The sequence below is a fragment of the Oncorhynchus gorbuscha genome, linkage group LG12 (genome assembly GCF_021184085.1).
Source record: "Oncorhynchus gorbuscha isolate QuinsamMale2020 ecotype Even-year linkage group LG12, OgorEven_v1.0, whole genome shotgun sequence".
Classification (NCBI taxonomy): Eukaryota; Metazoa; Chordata; class Actinopteri; order Salmoniformes; family Salmonidae; genus Oncorhynchus; species Oncorhynchus gorbuscha.
Genome location: NC_060184.1, coordinates 21561170 through 21576848, shown reverse-complemented (window position 1 = coordinate 21576848; position 15679 = coordinate 21561170). Strand labels below are relative to the sequence as shown.

The following is a 15679-nucleotide window of genomic DNA, read 5'->3' as shown; positions in this document are numbered from 1 at the left end:
ATTAGTGGCTGCTCTGCCAAAGCCGAAGTGACAGAGGATGCTGCCGGCTATTTTGGTCCCCTTTGTAACAAATGAAAATTTCAGTGGCAAATTCCTTTCACAGAAGAACTATTGATCTATGTGTCCCCCAGCGGTGAAAGAAACAACACACTGTGGAGCACAATTGACTTTGTCATGAGGTATGCGTGGCTCCCAGAGCTTTTTGAGTAATCATGTTGCCCCATTCCTAGTAGAATCTAAACTTTATTGACAAGGTTGCTCATTGGAACAGAGCCTAAAACAAACATGCCTGTTGAGCTCTGCTTTAACAAATGAAAGCAACCCGTTCACGGCTTTGATCGTTAAAGTTATTTCTTACGGCTTATTGAAATGATTGCTGAGGTGACCTGAGGTGCAATTTTCAATATGGTATTTCAATTTCATATCTTATCCAAGGCTCTATGATCAGGAAACCATGTGAAATATGTACTTAATCTAAGGAGTTTTAGTCTGTTGTCTTCTTGTGCATGTATGTGTGTGTGTACACTTTAATAACTGTTGTGTAGATAGTGTGCTGTCATCTCCCCTGGTGTGTATGTGTGGGGGACAGTGTGGTTCCCTGCCGTAAACAAACTGGCTGATTGGTGGCAGACACGACTGTCGGCAGAGAGGCAGGCTGGGAGATATTTTCTGCTTAAAAGTAGATTCAAACTTGATAACTGCCAGCTCATCCCACACTGAAGAAAGGCTCCTGCTTGACAACCTCAAGCTCAAAGAGAGATTGTTAAACTCTGATGAAGCCTCATAATGATGCCAAAGGAAGAACTTGGAATGCACAGAAAAGAGAAAGACCAAGAAAGGAACAGATTTTTCTAAGGATATGAATATGAAACTGGATTGATTCCAAGCCACGAGGGCTTGTGGACTATGTTTGCTGGTTAACCACAGGGTTTGAGAGGCAGAATGATTGTCACCTTGTAGATGATAGCCTAATACCGCCTGCCCAAACAGTGTCTGCATGCTGGAGGTAAGGTGGGGGAGACAGATGGTGGAAGGGATCACTCCTCTGTGTCCTGTAACAGCATCAGTCAGACGGAGATTGCTGTGTGCGCTTTGTTGTTCCAAGGCCTGCCCTGTCACTGTCATTTCTCAGATCTTGTCATTAGCTTTAAAAAAAAGCCAGAGCGGACCCGAGCATTTCCTCCTGCATAAAATGAAGTTGCTGCAGCTCTCTCTCTCCTCCCACTGTTTTTTTTATCAACATACTGCCTTGGAAACTGTCGTCTATATCGGAAATAAATGAAAATCAATTACTATTAGAATGGCTCCGGAGCCAGGGCTGCTTGGGGCTGGGTTAGACCAGTCACAGCAGAGTTGAGCTGCAGGTTGGCCAGTCAGTAAGTTGTGCGACTGCAAGGCGGATGTTTATTAGCGTGGCCTGCTGAAGGATGTGAAAGATGGATGAGACAAGGTTCAAGGAGCAGTAATGCGAGGGCTCGGCGATATCATTCCACACTGTCACCACACACATGATGGATGGGCTGCTTGGGGAGAAGCAATAATGCCCGCTGATGAAAGATTCCTCTGCATCTCACTCACTCACTCACTCACTCACTCACTCACTCACTCACACACACACACACACACACACACACACACACACACACACACACACACACACACACACACACACACACACACACACACACACACACACACACACACACACACACACACACACACACACACACACACACACACACACACACACACACACACACACCCTGCTCAGTCCAACTAGCTCTATCTTCACTCCTCCGTTATGATGCCCTAAATGGGGAGAGTCAGCCTGCCTGCCATGCCTAAAACCTTCCGCATGCTACTGTGCATTTTATTGGAAGCATATTTATAGTTTTTTAGTTGAAAGAAGACATTTTGTGTGTCAGTTACTCCAGACCTCCTCTATTGTGTTTACGCCGTTTCCTCCAAACATCTTAATGAAATGAGAATGGTCCTCGCCTACAGGTACAAGTACAAATTAGATTGGCAATTGCCTCTGCATTTAAATGGCCTTGTTCCTCTTTCTATTTTTTCCGTTGATGGGGTTGGTTTGTTTTCTTGGAAAACTACTTCTACCTAATAAACATCAGCGGCTTCAATAATTAATTGTTTTCGATCAAATATATTGTGAAGGTTTCTGGTTTGTTTTAGTTGTTGTCTATTAGTTATCCAGTATTTTGACCCAATAAAATTACCAGGAAAAAGAGTTTCAGGAATTCAAACAAAAAAAAGAGATGTTTTATTGTAACATGCACTGGATATGTGCAGCCATAGTAGTAGTAGTAGTACAGTGCCCCCAGAGAAAATTATGGTTTGCTCAAGGGCACATCGACAGATTTTTCACCTTGTAGGCTTGGGTATTAGAACCAGCGACCTTATGTTACTGGCCCAATGCTCTAAACTCAAGGCCACCTGTAGCCCAAGTCCTGAGGTGACCTTAAAGGCAAAGTAGAAATACAGTGCCCTTGGAAAGTATTCAGACCCCTTGACTTTTTCCACGTTTTGTTACGTTACAGCCTTATTCTAAAATGTATTACATCTTTTTTTCCCTCATCGGTCTACACACAATACCCCATAATGACAAAGCAAAAACAGGTTTTCAGAAATGTTTGCTAATTTATAAAAAATAAAATGAAATATCACATTTTCATAAGTATTCAGACCCTTTACTCAGTACTTTGTTGAAGCACCTTTGGCAGGGATTACAGCATCGAGTCTTCTTGGGTATGACGCTATAAGCTTGGCACACCTGCATTTCGGGAGTTTCTCTCATTCTTCTCTGCAGATTCTCTCAAGCTCGGTCAGGTTGCAATTCAATGGCTCAGACACAAGAGGTATGTGGTAGGGTCTACAGTCAATCACGGATTACTAAAAGAAAACCAGCCCCGTCGCAGACCAGGATGTCTTGCTCCCAGACAGACTAAACAACTTCTCTGCTCGCTTTGAGGACAATACAGTGCCACTGACACGGACCGCTACCAAAACCTGCGGCCTATTCTTCACTGCAGCCGACGTGAGTAAAACATTTAAACGTGTTAACCCTCGCAAGGTTGAAGGCCCAGACGGCATCCCCAGCCGCGTCCTCAGAGCATGTGCAGACCAGCTGGCTGGTGTGCGCGTCCTCAGAGCATGTGCAGACCAGCTGGCTGGTGTGTTTACGAACATATTCAATCAACCCTTATCCCAGTCTGCTGTTCCCACATGCTTCAAGATTTCCAGCATTGTTCCTCATCCCAAGAAAGCTAAGGTAACTGAGCTAAACGACCACTTCTGTAATCATGAAGCGCTTTGAGAGACTAGTCAAGGACCATGTCATCTCCACCCTACCTGACACCCTAGACCCACTCCAATTTGCTTCCCGCCCCAATAGGTCCACAGACGACGCAATCGCAACCACACTGCCCTAACCCACCTGGACAAGAGGAATACCTATGTAAGAATGCTGTTCATCGACTACAGCTCAGCATTTAACAACACAGTACCCTCCAAACTCATCATCAAGCTCGAGACCCTGGGTCTCGACCCCACCCTGTGCAACTGGGTACTGGACTTCCTGACGGGCCGCCCCCAGGTGGTGAGGGTAGGTAACAACATCTCCACCCCGCTGGTCCTCAACACTGGGGCCCCACATGGGTGCGTTCTGAGCCCTCTCCTGTACTCCCTGTTCACCCACGACTGCGTGGCCATGCACGCCTCCAACTCAATCATCAAGTTTGCAGACAACATTACAGTGGTAGGCTTGATTACCAACAACGACGAGATGGCCTACAGGGAGGAGGTGAGGTCCCTCGGAGTGTGGTGTCAGGGAAACAACCTCATACTCAACGTCAGCAAAACAAAGGAGATGATCATGGACTTCAGGAAACTGCAGAGGGAGCACCCCCCTATCCACATCGACGGGATAGTAGTGGAGAGGGTAATACATTTTAAGTTCCTCGGCGTACACATCACATACAAACTGAATTGGTCCACCCACACAGACAGCGTGGTGAAGAAGACGCAGCAGCGCCTCTTCAACCTCGGGTGGCCGAAGAAATTAGGCGTGTCACCAAAAGCACTCACAAACTTTTACAGATGCACAATCAAGAAGTGCAGAAGTGTGAATACCAGACTTTGTGATGGTAACGTGAGTTCATAAAGATGATATGGGCAGGATGGGCCAGCACCAGTACAGTGACTGTCAGATTGGACTTGCTGTGATCTCTGAGTATTGCCGCTGCTGTTGAATTAGCTGCAACAAAGTAATCGGCCGACAGCCATCTGGACAGGGAGAGAGGAGAGAGAAAGAGGCCTGTGTGACGTGCAGAGCCAGAGACCAACTCCATCTGACGTCAGACCCTTTACAGGCCTTATATTGGTCTTAAAGTGATGGAATGACACGACATTGGCTGCTCATGTCCCTCAGTATATTTATTCAGACATTACTTAGGATGCTTCCATTAGTTAGTTAACTTTCTAAGGGGAGGGTTTCATTGGCTGTATATTATTTCCCATTGTATTTCAAGATGAGAATGGTGAATGTTCCTAGTATATTATTTCCCAAATGAAATTTCAAGATGATTTGCTGTATATTATTTCCCAAATGAAATGATGATGTGGTGTTCCTGCGCAAATGATTTATTGTATTTTATTTCTGTATATTATTTCCCAAATGATTTATTGTATTTCAAGTATTTTTTTAACCTTTAATCGTCTTTAGGTAAAATATCTTGAAATAAGATAAATGACTTGTATTGACAATAACTTTAGATAATTTAGCTTGGTTTGAAAACGCCCTCACTAATTTTAAGTGAATAATTACTCAATATAAGATAGTTAGGCTTGTGTCGTGTCTTTGGCTATGCCGGATTAAGTGATATGACATGCTATTCTATAAAATAATTTCTCCATAATTAATATTACCTGATTGAGCTAATCATGTAAATGTAATTAACTAGAGAGTCGGGCACCACGAAAACATATTTATAGAGCTGTTATCTTCCGAATAAACTCTTAAAGACCATGTCATATTTTACATCAATAGCAGTCAATATTAATTGTCATCTTAATTCAGTCTCATCTGAAAGTTGTAAATTCTTGGTTATCTGCACGAACACTGGCTAACAAGTTGAATCAGCAATACAACATTTACTAAATACCTAACACATCACACAGAATTACACATACACATAATTAAATCATAACTTGATTACAAATTACATCATAAAGGAAAATGTCTCTAGCGGGTGGAACAGATATGACAGCTTGTTACACAAAAGAAAAGGGTCTGGGTTTGAGTGAAATAGCGGGAAGACTGAGGAACAAAGGGCGAAGCTGTGCTATCGTAAATACAGTATATTATGCATTCTAAATTACAGCCCATTTGGAAAATGCAATAAATATTTACTCTGAGCTGCGCTCAGTAGGTAGGTTGGTGGTAGATGGAAGGCCGTGTTGTCCAACCAAGTCCTTTGTCCTTTGAAGAATGTCTCTGGTTGTCAATTGGATACGTTGTAGTAACGTCGTACTCTGTCTGTTCCTTCCTAACCCTCGTTTGCAGCGGCTGTTGCTAACTCAACGGCTAGGAGGTATCACTTCTGTAGTGAATAAGAGTTCAACGTTCATACCATTCGCAACCAAAGCTCACGCTGATGTTGGATTCATCTGTAGTTATTATCTGAACCATTCTGACATCGCACCGTCGTCCCCACATCCTCGGAACAGGAGGTTACATTGTCGTCAAGGCTTTATATAGGAAGGGATAGGAGGGCGTGTTTGAAAAGTTTTATAGTCCATGTCCCTTCAAAGGGGCGGGCCACTGATTGAGCAGAGCCCTACCTTATGAAAACCCAAATCTCACATTTTAGAAGCTAAAATCACATTTCATTCCATCACGAATAATTTCATATTCAAACATTTAAATTGAACAACAATTCCATGTGAATCCGATAACTCTGATGTGTAGACTTTCCACTGTAGAGTTTATGTCATCTTATCATTGATGAGAATGTCTCAGATGACAACCGAACTGACATCATATTCATTAAGTACCACCGCATATGTTCAATTGGTCGCATTACCAGAATATAGTTAATTTCCCCCCACCTTCTGATGTTCCCAGAATCTCTATGTTAACCACGGCTTTTGCAAATGTAACATCAGTAGGGTAGAGATAGGAAAAAGGGGGGAAGAGGTATTTATGACTGTCATAAACCTACCCCCAGGCCAACATCCTGACACTTGCTTAGAGTTCACTTTTTGCAGTTTAGTCCAGGATGCTCTGGGCCAGACTCCAGACCTATCCAGACTGACTGGAAGGGGAACCATCTGGTTATTCTGAGAGTGTTTGATAGTTTGGCGCCCTTGGTCTAGCTCAGGGATGAAAAATAAGACGATTCTAACTTAAACATGTTGCTGATGCTGATTAGTTCATTGGGGGTCTGACAATGACACAAATCTTATTAGGTTGATTATCAATTTGGAAGAAAGAGTCCAAAATTATTTTTGAAAAATAATTTGCAATAAAACACAGATGTGGAAATCTTTTGCCAAAAATAGATAAAGTTAGAAATTGAAACGCTTTTAGGTGTGTGCTGTTCTAAGCCATATGCTTTGATTCCCCCTGTGTCCTCCAGAACCCCCGCGGCCTATCGCACCTCCTCAGCTGCTGGGCGTGGGGCCCACCTACCTTCTGATCCAGCTCAATGCCAACTCCATATTCGGGGATGGCCCCATCATTCTGAAGGAGGTGGAGTATCGCATGACATCAGGGAGCTGGATAGAGACCCATGCTGTCAACTCCCCTAACTACAAGCTGTGGCACCTGGACCCAGACACAGAGTACGAGATCCGTGTGCTGCTCACCAGACCAGGGGAGGGGGGCACCGGCCAGCCTGGACCACCTCTCATCACCAGGACAAAGTGTGCCGGTAAGTCTCCATCTCCGTTCTTCCTTTTTTTCCCGCAATTCTTTTTCAATCTGTCTTTTTCCTCTCCCTGTTACCTCTCTTCATCTCACTGCTCTGTGATATTTGCATACAGATAATTGCCTAGGGCCTTCTTATAAAACATAATTGGAAAAGCCAGGAAAAATAAACAAGGTTTCTGGTGGAGGTAGTGTCATGGCTGTCACTCACTAAGAGTTCCTCTCAGATCTAAGGAAATAAACTAACATGCTTTTCAGAACAATCCTTTCCAGTATTTACCCTGGGGTCCATAATGACAAACCTGCAAAAGGTATTCTCAATCATTTCTGCCAGGGCGGTGTGATACCCACACGCTTGGGTTGCCATGGCATCTGTATTAAGCAGCATACCAACAAGGCCAGGACTAGATAAAGAAGTTATATGGGGGAGCACGTAGTGGAGTGGTTGTGTTCGAAGAAGGAATCTGAAGATGGAAAGTGGTTATTAAGAAGGATGCAGAATGTATGCAGTGTTTCATTACTCTGGGCATTGCCTGTCCATCAGCCTGAGACACTATCCATCTATTCCCCTGCCTGGTGCTCAGGAGTGAATAGACCAGCTGTATTCCCAGATTGACATTCAGAGGGCAGACTGCAGTTTTGCGTTTACTCTTCTTGGCTACTGTCAGGGTGTAGAGGGAGATTTTCAGGGGATATAGTTCAGGTACAGCCCTGTAGGCTGCTTACAAGGAGATGTCTACTGTACAGTGCATTTGGAAAGTATTCAGACCCCTTGACTTTTTCCACATTTTGTTACCTTAACAGCCCCTCATCAATCTAAACACAATGCCCCATAATCCACGGCATAGCAAGCAGTACCGGAGCGCCAAGTCTAGGGCCAAAATGCTCAGCTTCTACCCCCAAGCCTTAAGACTGCTGAAGTATTAATCAAATGGTCACCTGAGCTATTTACTTGACCCCGCCTCCCCCCTTTGTTTTTACACTGCTGCTACTCGCTTTTTATTATCTTTGCATAGTCACTTTACAAATTACCTATACTAACTTGTACTCCCCACACATTCATTCGGTACCCCCTGTATATAGCCCAGTTATTGTTATGTAATTTTCTTGTTTTTATTTAGTAAATACTTTCTTAACTCTATTTCTTGAACTGCATTGTGGGTTAAGGGCTTGTATGTAAACATTTGATGGTGAGGTCTACTACACCTATTGTATTCTGCGCATGTGTCAAATAAAATTTGATTTGAATTCCAAAGCAAAAACAGGTTTTTAGACATTTTTGAAATACATTTTCAGACCTTTTACTTTGTTGAAGCACCTTTGGCAGCAATTACAGCCTTGAGTGTTCTTGGGTATGACGCTACAAGCTTGGCACACCTGTGTTTGGGGAGTTTCTCCCATTCTTCTCAGGAGATTGTTGCTACACAATGATTTTTCCTGAAGCCACTCCTGTGTTGTCTTGGATGTGTGCTTAGGGTCGTTGTCCTGTTGGAAGGTGAACCTTCGCCCCAGTCTGAGATCCTGAGTACACTGGAGCAGGTTCATCAAAGATCTCTCTGTACTTTGCTCCGTTCATCTTTCCCTTGATCCTGACTAGTCTCCCCAGTCCATGCCGCTGAAAAACATCCCCACAACATGATGCTGCCACCACCATGCTTCACCTTCGGGATGGTGCCAGGTTTCCTCAGGCCAAAGAGTTACATTTTCCAGAGAATCTTGTTTCTCATGGTCTGAGTCCTTTAGCTGCATTTTGGCAAACTCCAAGCAGGCTGTCATGTGCCTTTTACTGGGGAGTGGCTTCCGTCTGACCACTCTCATAACAAAGGGTCTGAATACTTATGTAACTATGGTATTTCTGTATTTTTTATGTGTGTAGATTGATGAGAGAAATTATTTAATCAATTTCAGAATAAGGCTGTAATGTAACAAAGTGTGGGAAAAGTCCAGGGGTCTGAATACTTTGCGAATGCACTGTATGTCTCTGCCTTCATCCATCATAGACAATCATAATAATCTTCTCCTTGACCAAGTGAATTATGCTCTGCCCATGGAATTGGCAGGATTGTATTATACTGTATGTTTATGGTAATACAGGAAATATTTTTTATCAGTATCTTCCATTTCCCCTTAGTTTTCCTGAAATCTCTCTGCACTCTCCCACCTATCAAAAAAGGTAGGATTAGTTTGAAACATTAGTTTAATATAGACCCTAATATCCACAGCAAAAGGCACCCTTGGTGACTAGATAGCACATTTGAGAGATGTAGGCACCAAGCGTCTGTGTGGTCACAGTAGAACAGATTTTGATTACTGGGCTTACATTCAAATATTAGTCTAATATATACATACAGGATATATCGCTCAGGGATTTTTATAATGTTCTGTATGTATGCCATTGAGGCTTTTAAATTGGACTACGTTTCCCCTAAGATTCCCTTTGAGATTAATAGTTGAATTTAAATAGGATTTTAATGTCATAGTAAGGCACCATTTCAGCTAGTGTTTTCCAGCTTGTACCTGGAATCAAGTTGAATGATTGGAAGACGTCATTAGGGATGTTGTAGAAAAGTAACATCACGGGTGACAATCAAATAGTGTGTATCTTACATGACAGGGGACAGGGGAAGCAGGACATCCTATTTTCTATCTGAAGCATAAATATTAAGCATCCTCCCCATCCCGGAATGGGTGCAGTGAGCAACTGCAGGCCAAGAATGGCAAACGATGCTCAGCGATGTATTATGTATGTCTTCGCCTCCTACACAAATAAAATAAACTTCCTGTCGCATTGTTTAACCTTTTTCTGTGAACTTCAGTTTATTTTCACTCATACTATTATGATAAGGGAAAGAAGGACAATGAAAATGACATGGGATCCTGGGTAGCAGAAAGGTGGGGTGGCCCGCAGTCAATCTCACGTTTCCTGATTTGCAGGGTGAGCGAACGCATTATGAAAATGCTCAAGGCGCCTCTCTCCAGAGAGTTTGCGTTTGTATTTGTATTTATATTTTTCAACATGCTCCCTATGTTATTTATTTCTTAAAAATATCAGGCCGTTTCAGCAAAATAACGTATTGATCATTTGTCCATGCTTCACTGTTAACAAAGAAACAATTCCAAGGCTGTGAAACTAAAGCTAATAAGTGCTGGTGCATGTTCCTGCCACCATTTATTGCTGTATGGACTTCACATTCCTGATATTTCTCTTTCCCCACCATTTATTGCTGTATGGACTTCACATTCCTGATATTTCTCTTTCCCCACCATTTATTGCTGTATGGACTTCACATTCCTGATATTTCTCTTTCCCCACCATTTATTGCTGTATGGACTTCACATTCCTGATATTTCTCTTTCCCCACCATTTATTGCTGTATGGACTTCACATTCCTGATATTTCTCTTTCCCCACCATTTATTGCTGTATGGACTTCCTGATATTTCTCTTTCCCCACCATTTATGGACTTCACGTTCCTGATATTTCTCTTTCCCCACCATTTATTGCTGTATGGACTTCACTGAGATTTCTCTTTCCCCACCATTTATTGCTGTATGGACGTTCCTGATATTTTCTTTCCCCACCATTTATTGCCCCACCATTTATTGCTGTATGGACTTCACGTTCCTGATATTTCTCTTTCCCCACCATTTATTGCTGTATAGACTTCATGTTCCTGATATTTCTCTTTCCCCACCATTTATTGCTGTATAGACTTCACGTTCCTGATATTTCTCTTTCCCCACCATTTTCTCTAATACTATTGTAGCAGTGTTAAAATGGGTGGTTCCGTTAGTGTCTGGTTGATTTTTATGGGGGTGGCATTCATACCATGTTGTTATGGGTCCCAGTAAATTAAGCAGATGTCATGCACCACCATGGTTCCCACCTGTACTTAATTCCCCCTGACTGCCTGAGACCACATAGACTAACCCGCAAGCCCTCCGTTTTCCTGACATAAGCACTGCCAAGAAGAGAAAATTGGAGGTTCAGCTTGCCCGATGACATCACCAGACGGTAAATAAGTTAATAGAACAATAACAAAAATAGTTCCAAACCTCTCTGCCAATAACCTCAATTGTTTTGTTTTACCCTACCTACTTTAAAGACCACTCCCAGACAATCCTAGCAAAATTCTTGCTCAATCGTTTTTTGCTAAAAAGCTATTTGTTTCATTTTTACAATTTTAATGGAGAACTATTACAGTAAGGTACTTAATTGTTACCCAGAAGTAATTTTGTATTGCTATAAAAATAGCTGCATTGGGACTTTAAAGGAAACATTCAACTGGACATTTGAAATATAAGATATAACTCATCATAAGCTCATGTTGAGCTATGAATGTTAGGTTACTCAATATGGGTTCCATGATTGGCAGACTGAGCAGAGGCTTCATTTGGACCAGTTTCTTATTGAAAAGACAGTTTCAGCAGTCCACCTCACTCTATGCTCCAAGGACCTAATGTGGTTTCCATACCGCTGCCTGCTCAAAAAACTCCTCAGCTGGAAATCAGATTGTGTATAATGAAATTAACAGACCCCTCTGTTCCAAATACCCTGTGGTGGTTTCACCGGAGAGTGTTAAAATGTTGTCACCTTTTTAAATTCAAACCGGAAACACTGTATTGAGTGTAGAGGATGTGTTAGAGTTTTTAAACTGACACTTGCGCTAGAACAGTTTCCTGCATGACAGGCAGGCAGGGGAAATGAATGCTCTTAGTACGCCAATGCACCATACGGCTTTGATTTGCCTGTACTCATGCCATGCATTTGTACTAGCACCTCCGCCTCTCCAAGAACACCGATTGCCATCTGTAACCAACCTGATTTGGTTTTAACCCTCTAGAGTCTAAGTCCTGTCTAACCCGGGTCTAAGCTAACATATGGAATTCTTTTAAGATGGTCATACCAAGGATCATTTAGCTATTTAGAACAATACATTGGATGAAACATTGAATTTCTCATTACTGCTATTAGCCAATAGAAATGCATTGAATAACACTATAACATAACAACAGATCCTTAAAAACAGAGAAAGCTGTCTTGTTCAGATGCTACAGACGTTTTTGTGAGAAGACCGATTTTCAGGGTGTCTAATGGTCTAACACACACCACTCTAGCTCTGCCACCTTTTACCGCAGATGTGGAAGGGCGATATGGACGGTTTCGGTGGATTGAGAAGCAGCTCATCTCTAGCTTAAACATACAGATTTTGATTGGGATTTTTGCATTATGTTAATTCGATTTCTGCAAGGGCGCGGAAATGGTAGGCTAAGTTAAGGGTTCTACATGTCTGAACAAGTTGTGCTTTCAGAGCATCACAGGCTAGTATAATCTCTTGAAGCCAGTTTAAAAAGCAATTAACTCTGCAGCACCACCAGCTAGCGCGCTGCTTGGTCCTCAGCCATTTACATTAGCCTCGCCCCTCCAGATAGACGAGTCCTGGGCTTCAGTAATACCACCCTTAACGTTGAAGCGCATTGGGATGGAGCAAGAGTAGCCATGGATCCGTCTCAAATAGCACCCTATTCCCTATTTAGTGCACTACTTTTGACCAGAGCACTATGGGATCCCCTATGGGCTCTGGTCAAAAGTAGTGCACTAAATAGGGAATACGGTGTAATTTGGGAAGGATGCCGTGTCTGGGCTGAGCTGAGGCTGATGTATCCACAGTCCAGTAACTGCTATAGTGTCAGGCTCCCTTTGCCTGATAGTCAGAACAGAAGCCTGTGTATCAGGGAAGTGTTTCAGCACCACTCCTCCAGTGTTTTCTCCAAGGACCTCAGTCAGTGTGATAGTCGGGACGTCACGCCCATGGCAAGACACCAATCCAATTAGTAAAGGTAATAGAGGACCACGAGTGGCTGACCATCATATTGCTGATTACACAGAAAAAAAGGGTGTACAAAATGACCTCTCTGAGCTGACGTTTGCAGTGGCAGGCCTTTTATTGAGGCAATTTCAATTAAGTCATCGGCAGCCCTTCAGATGAACAGTAGAGCCAATAACATCCTAAGTAGAGCCAAGGTCAACAGTTCAACCTGCCCTATGTATCTGAAATGAAAGCATTCATTCAGGAATTTTCCACTTTTCGCTAATGTGTATGCTTTCGCTATTTGTCAGCATCTATTTGCTGAAAGCCGAATGGACCGACAATTAGGAGTCTCACGACAAACTTTCTCACCACAACGGCTGTGTTTAGTGATGCAGTGAGGGCTATTTCCTCTCAGGTACCAACACAAAAGCGTCCACCCCCATATGAACATTGACTTTTCACATATTATCAATGCTCAGTCTTAGATATTGATTTTGTTGGGGCCCTGCAGCCAGAAATACTATTAAGGGATCTAATTTTATCTGCCAATGATTATTTGAGTTCTGCATTAATTTCAAAAACCCTTAAAGCAATAGAGTTTAGTTTGTTTTGCCGTGTGAATGATTGTTCCTGGAAAACGGTGTGATTATGGCTCCCATTGATGTTATTAACATCCTGGAGTACACTGGGATTAATACTATTGATCTAGGTACTCAGTCTGTACTCTCCACTTGACACCTTTGAAAATAACCACACACACACACACACACACGCACACACCTGGTTATGTTACTACTGATCTACCTCAGAGGTACTAGTGCTTCTATAAGGATGAATCCCTATAACGTTAGCTTAGAGACTGAGACTGACACCACTGGTTGTGGGGTCGTCCGTGGGCCAGGGGAAGGTTTCACACGATCATCCTGCCAAAATACCCAGACATTCTAAAAGGCACTGGAAGTTGAGATTGGGATATTTGTGTAATAAATGCACATGATGATACAGTATCAGAATGTGAGAGCGAAACAGTGAGACCCACTGTGTGTGGAATGATCAAAACATTAGTCGTTGGAATTCAGTAATATTAATCATAGCTGGTCGTTGTCCTGGTGGTAGCAGTCACATTTGGGATCATAGAGTATGTGGTAGAGTTGTGCATGTGTTGGTGTGACTCCCTACTGGAACATGATATTTTGGGGTTTGAGAGATTCAAAGGGGAGAGGAAATGCATTCCAACTGTCAAATTAGTTTGATAAATGACTGTCAACCAGTGTATCACAAGGGACAGGAAGTTGGTAGATGACTTTCCTTACCTCAGGCGTTTCCAGAGAGTCTCCTGTGATAGGCATGGCATTACTCTTTCCACCCCCAACATGGGAGTCAAAGAAACAGGAGGCTGAGGGGGTAGAAGATGATGAATCATGAGGAATGTTGTTCAGACACTTTGACAATCCACACAGGACTACTGAAGCATGGACTCTGATGTATTATTTAAATGCACACTGTTTGGCATGGGTGGTAAATAGAGTTTCCTCTCTGTGTTGTTCCTCTCGTGTTACATCTAATATTTCATACCATACATAGCTCAGACCTGGCATAAAAACAAGTCCATCCTTTTGTCAATAAGACTCACTGTCAGCAGAGGAGGTGGATATAGTGTTTCTCCTCCAAGGCAACTGTGTAATCACCTCTTTTGAGTAGGAAGCACCTCTCTTTCTCTCTTCCTTAACTTTTCCAAGTCCCCTGGCCAGTGTTCTCAATTAATGCAACACTGCTGGAGCTCTGGGAAAATAATGTGGGATCTTCTATCTATAAATCCTCTTATTTGCTTGTTTACTCCATTTTTAATCACAAGCACCTCCGAATAATCCTGCTTTGTGACTCGAGGGGATGTTTTTGTATTTGTTGTGTTTTTTTCCGCTGCCTTCCAAACCATTTTGACTGTATGTTGATTATTATTAATTGTGTAGCTGTGCAGTGCTTCTCAGCATATAATGATGCAAACACAGGAATGCTTACTCTAAAATAGGAAGGAGGCCAGCTTTTATTTCATCATGATAAAGGAGGATATTTACAAAACAAAGCAATTTGTCCTGTCTCATTCCACACCGGGCATTGGAAAGAGAGGGGGAACAATTCATATCAATTAAGATGGATTTAATGTGTCATGACGTTATATCTGCCGTATTAAAAAACATTATTTGACTTGACCACCTTAGGGGCAATGTTCTGTAATTTTTGTGTATTTTTGCTTCTATAATTGCCCCTGATGGTTTGAGAGAAAGTCTGTGAGATTGGTCAGATCTGTAGGTCATGTGTTATTTACAGCCCAGTAATTGAATGGGGTGCCCTGTCTATGGAGAACCCCAAGCAACTTCATTTGAGTTTCCATCCATATATTTATCTTAATATTTTCTTCACTTCCTTACTCAACCTCTCTGGTATCACTTGCTCTCTTTGCCATCCATTAAAGATAGCGTATTCTACTCTGTATGCTAATGCATGACTCGAATCAATGTCTTTCCATTGAGGATACTGTATTGTGCTGCTACTACATGGATCTACAGTTGAAGTCGGAAGTTTATATACACTTAGGTTGGAGTAATTAAAATTCATTTTTCAACCACTCCACAAGTCTGGTTCATCCTTGGGAGCAAGGATGCCAGACTATGGTTTGCAACTGCACAAGATTATACTTTTTGGAGAAATGTCCTCTGGTCTGATGAAACAAAAACAGAACTGTTTGGCCATAATGACCATTGTTATGTTTGGAGGAAAAAGGGGGAGGCCTGCAAGCTGAAGGACACCATCCCAACCGTGAAGCACGGGGCTGACGGCATCATGTTGTGGGGGTGCTTTGCTGCAGAAGGGAATGGTGCACTTCACAAAATAGATGGCATCATGGGGTAGGAAAATTATGTGG

General features: G+C 42.5%; 1 protein-coding gene across 15 annotated transcripts in view; it reads left to right on the top strand.

The window, feature by feature from the left end:
- LOC123990700 (receptor-type tyrosine-protein phosphatase kappa-like) overlaps positions 1-15679 on the top strand; it is a 171056-nt gene that overhangs the window by 82837 nt on the left and 72540 nt on the right. For all 15 annotated transcript variants that reach the window (XM_046291455.1, XM_046291459.1, XM_046291458.1 and 12 more), the window contains one exon: positions 6654-6947. In XM_046291455.1, the coding sequence (XP_046147411.1) occupies positions 6654-6947 (294 nt within the window). The remainder of the gene's footprint in view (positions 1-6653; positions 6948-15679) is intronic.